Genomic DNA, 4946 nt, shown 5'->3' with positions numbered 1-4946 from the left:
AAAATAATAATGGTTCAAATCAACTAGACCCACCATAATGTTGTCCAAAACTAAAAAATATAACCACTAACAACAAAAGAAAACACTACACCACAAAAAGGATTAGGTAACGGCCTAAAGGTGGCAGTTTTAAAAGAACCACTACCTTATCACGTTTTTTTTTTATATTAATTAGTGTGGAGGGGGCTAAAGTAGTGGTTAAAAAAACAACTGCAACCTTTAAGCAAACATAGGTAGTGGACTAAGTAACAAAATAGGGAAGGTGGGCTTTGGTAGCGGGTAAAAATGAACTGCTACCTTAGAGTTTGCTACTTTATCATTTAAAAAGAAAAAAAAAAAGAGCTGCAGGGTTTCTCCACTAATAGATCGTGCGCGCCCTACTCCACACCAGTTACCATAGAATTTTGGCGGCCTACTCCACAGCTTGCTGCTACCGTCTTTGCTTCCCATTCTGCACGCATCTTTTCGCCATATATCTCGCGCCATAACAGCCACCAGAAATTGTTGCCGCCACCGTTGCTTCGAGGTTTGTGGTTGTCTTCCTCGTCTTGTTGCCGCCACGGTTGCTGCGAGGTTTGTGGGTGTTGCCGTCTCTTTGTGATTATTGGCGCCGTACTCCGTCTTGTTGTCAAACTCATCTCGTGGTTGTTGCTGTCATCTCTAATTTGCCGGTAATCTACAGTTTTTGATTTTTAAGTTTGTATTATATTTGGTCAATTGCTGTGTCTGGCTTATCTGTGGGTGAGGATAAGTTTTGCCGTCAAGAAAAACAAATGGCAAGAATTGGGGGTGATGAGTTTGATAGATTGGTTGCAATGTTTTTAGGGTAGATTAGAGAAAGAAATTAGCAGCAGTTTTATGTATTGGGTGATCGGTAGTTCTTTTCCTTGTTAATCTGCAATGTAACAACTTATTGCTTTGTGTATCAATGGATGTTTTAAGTTCATTTTTGAACTCAGAGATTCTCTTTTAAACTTCTGAATTTTACAAATTACTGTATTCCATAGCTATGTCTGTGCTGTCTGAACTTTGTTTCACATTAGATTTGTGGTTTATGTAATTAACTCTTGAACCAAAAAAAAGATTGATTCGTGGGGCTCCTTGTCTGATGGCACACAAAAGAATTAATGTGGTGTTATTTTTTGTGCTTTTCGTTAAACTTTATGTTGCCTTAAGAAAATATTAGAGGGGGATAATTGTTTTATATTATATCATCTTCTATATGTTGTAGCATTGCTTATTGCACAGCAATTTAAAGCCTTCAAAACCAGCTTTATGAGATGACAGCACCCTATTGTTTTGTCTCTGGACTTACTTTGAAAGGCTTGCTGAGCTGTAGGTGACTTCTGTTTTTTCACTCCTTTTCTTTGATCTTTGTTGTGCCTAGAGGATTGTACATACTGCAGTTGACAGATTTGAGGAAGGTACCATGTTGATTATGCTGATTGGAGTTAATCGATCTTGACTATTGGAGGCTTTTATTTATTTTGTCCTGTCTCTGATGGCTATCTGTTTCAAGCAATCTACCACGGTTTGATGGCAATGTGGATCTGTTTTGGTGGGCTTGAGGAGATTTTATAGTCATTTGTGGCTTTTTAGTGTTCTCTTAAGATGTTTGAGATGGAGGGATGGATTAGTTTCTTGTCTTAGGTCTGTTATACTTTTTCGTGTTCTTTTCCTTTCCCTTGTTCTCTTCTTCATTGTATTGGGTTGAAGTACCTCTTGTACTTCTATTTTAATACATTCTTTTGCCTATCAAAAAGAAAAAACCGGCCCTTTATTTTCGCTGTACACACAGCAAAATAGATCAGAATTTTATCCCCTATTTCACCACTGCGCAAAAAACCTCAGAGCAACAGAACCAGCCGTATCCATATAAGATAAATGAAACCATCTTCACTTCAATGGCTACTCTCCAATAGGCCTAGGCTCTCCAACAACATCCAGCAGAAATTGCACTAAGTAAAAGTCCCCTGCAGCTTCTTCAACAGCTTCATTAGCTCAGCCCAAAAATCTCAAGCATTAGCAAACCAGTAAAGACGAAACCGATTAGATCCTCACCATTGCTGCAAACAGATAGATAAGAAAACCAGAAATCCTTGCTGTTTTGAAGATAACAGCAACATATATCAGAACCAGAAATTCTTTATCAACTATATTATAAGCATCTGCAGTAAACTAAAACTGCAGCCTGCTTGGTTCTTTATGAATTATATAATAAGCTTATGTTGTAAACTTCATAGCTGTTATCAACATTTGAACTTGGGACCTGACGATTGTGTTCCACCACAACTACTAGTACCATCCAGCTGGCCACAAACGCTAATCTTCTGCTGTTAACTTGAATGCAGCATGTTTGAGTACTCTTAATCATTTGCATTTCATTCACTGTCTTGTAATAACTTCTCTTTGTTGTTACACATTTGATCTGAAATCCCTGGTTGTTAGGTTTGTGGAAAAAGTTTAGATTAAAGTGAGGAGTGCACTAAACTGTGGAGTAGTAACTATTGATTAAACAATTAACAAATGAGATTGTGATGAAAGATATGTACATGTTAAACAAACTATGCTATTAGTTTTTAAACTGTGTAATTCCATACTATTCCTTGTAAAGTATACCTTTTACTTTAAGCTCTCTAATCTCATAAAAATAGCTGAATTTCTAGTACGTATCTGGTGATTTGCAGCTTCAGAGTGGTATTGCGAGGCCATGAGCACAAAGGTGATTGTGATAGAGAGAAACAATACAGGTAATGACATTTATTTATCTTTATTTTGTGTGTTTTTCTTTGTTTGGACTTTATTGCTTGTATTTTATCAATTCTAAATTTATCGATTGTTGTTTTAAATTTAATCCATAGTTTAGTTATTATATTTAATCCATGTTCTAATAACCTTCAGACTTCAATTGAGCTTTTGCAAAAATAATGGTACAACCAAGTGTTGGGTTCATTGTTAAAATCTTACTTTTGCTAGAGTACCTAAAATAGAAGATGTGAGGACCTGAATTTAATTGTGTCGGTTGATTTTAGAGGTTCATGGCTTAGCGGTGTGAATGTCATAGCCCTCTTTGCTCGTGCTTTGATAATGTTGTAATTGTATTATCACATGTTGACTTGTTTGGATTTTTGTTTTATTGATGCAGGTTTATGGAGATAGTGAAGTCTTTTGGATTTTGATGAGCAAGCTATTGGGGAATTTAGCTGTCATCTTTTTGTATCGTACTTACTCTTTCATTATTATATGTGTAGGTTATACACTTATATGTATGTTTATTTTAGCCTATTTTGTTTGGAAACCTTAAAAGATGAACTTTGTCATGTTTTAATTGTATTTCCTTCTAGTAAATATTATTACATAATCAAGATACTTGGGAACTATGTAAATTTTGGTTTGGAAATTCTTTTACCATGTTTCTTTAGTAAGGAAGGCCAGTTGCCTACGTTTCATACAGTACATTTAAAAAATAAATAAAACTTAACGCAGCGGTTTGGAATTGCTGCCTTTGTTGTTAATATTTAAACAAAGACAGCGGTTATAACCGCTACGTTTGAAGTTTGCTGGTGGTATCATTTCTGCAGTATTGGTAGCGGTTCCTTAAAAAACAACCGCTGCCTTTAGTGTTTAAAGGTAGCGGTTATGAATCGCTACTACTGCACATGCTCAATGGCTACGCCTTGCTTTTCTGCGGTTATAACCACTACCATTGCTATATTTTAACCGCTACCTTATCTATTTTTTGTACTAGTGAAATGAAATTAATGATAATCTGGATGAAGATGATGCTGGACCAAAAAGAAATTGGAAACCTTCAGAGAAGGTGCTGGAGGTACAAGCAGAAAAAGTTAAGAAACCCTCAAAATCTAGCCTATTGGAAAAACCTAGGAACTAATTATTTAAGTAAAAATGAAAGAATTTTACCAATGTTAATCCTAATTTCATAGATACCTAAACCAATTTAAATTCTGAAATTACAAATTCATCTAAAATAAAATTGAGTCTTTTAAATTTATTTTCAAGATCAAGTTGTCTTCATAAAATCCTTTTTCACTTTAAAAAAAACTTAATTTTCAATATCTTATTAGAGTTTAATGTTTTGTGCACTGTCAGTGTAAAACATTTTTACACAGACGTTCAATAACTGAATGTCACGTATTCAAATGCATTTATGATCTTTTAATTTTAATTAAATTAAAAACTTATTTTCTAATTTGACAACCTACCATTGGATGTATGTGTAAAACAATGTTTACACTGACGGTGCATTACCATTACATTCATCTTATTATTTTGGAACAAGTAGAGATAATAAGGATACCCCAACCACAAGGCTTAAAAAGGTTGAAAACTTCATGCCCTTTCACTATTATTCAGAAATGTTTATTTCTCTCTTAAATCTAATTACGTAAAAAACAAATTCCCCAAAGATGTTGAAATGATATTATCAAGGCTCAAAATGCCTAAGTTATAAAGTTGCTTTGGTACTGAAGAAGAGTGACAACTATTTCCTTAAGAAAATAACTTCAAACTTAATTCAAAGTATTTGAAAGAGAGTTTTCCGATGTATCGAAAAAAAAAAATATTTGAAAGAGAAGCGGAAATTAAGTTATCAGGTAGAAGTGTTCGAAGACAGTTATTGAGATATGTGTTGTAACCTAGTTAGTTTGTCATTGTTATTTTGGTTAGGGTACTTAGTCTACAAATTCATTGATATCATTTAGATAGGTTCACTCTATTGCTCTAAATCTCAAAAAACTAACTTAAAGATCTAAGTATGTGGTGATTCTCATCTTTTGATTTCAATGCAATATTTAACCTTCACTTTTATTTACTTGTTTTCTTCTTTTACTTCATCTTCTGAATCCTTTAATCTTTAAAATAAACAAGTTTCTAAGAGTTCTTTCTAGGAGAAGTGTGATTTCTACTTATGTTGGTTTTAACTCTAG

At 34.1% G+C, this 4946-nt stretch overlaps 1 protein-coding gene across 1 annotated transcript; it reads left to right on the top strand.

Moving 5' to 3' along the window:
* Positions 1–285: 285 nt before the first annotated feature.
* On the top strand, positions 286–3379 carry LOC130725050 (uncharacterized). Its single transcript, XM_057576311.1, has 4 exons — positions 286–303; positions 349–671; positions 2688–2750; positions 3146–3379. The coding sequence occupies exons 1-4, from the start codon at positions 286–288 to the stop codon at positions 3177–3179; spliced, it is 438 nt and encodes a 145-aa protein (XP_057432294.1). The 3' UTR covers positions 3180–3379.
* The last annotated feature ends 1567 nt before the right edge of the window (positions 3380–4946 follow it).

This window comes from Lotus japonicus, chromosome 6 (genome assembly GCF_012489685.1).
Source record: "Lotus japonicus ecotype B-129 chromosome 6, LjGifu_v1.2".
Taxonomy (NCBI): Eukaryota; Viridiplantae; Streptophyta; class Magnoliopsida; order Fabales; family Fabaceae; genus Lotus; species Lotus japonicus.
This window is presented reverse-complemented; position numbering and strand designations above follow the sequence as displayed.

Coding starts and splice junctions, on each gene's coding strand:
- LOC130725050 (XM_057576311.1), top strand. Junction 672..2,687: donor CTGTCATCTCTAATTTGCCG/GTAATCTACAGT, acceptor GGTGATTTGCAG/CTTCAGAGTGGTATTGCGAG. Junction 2,751..3,145: donor GATAGAGAGAAACAATACAG/GTAATGACATTT, acceptor TTATTGATGCAG/GTTTATGGAGATAGTGAAGT.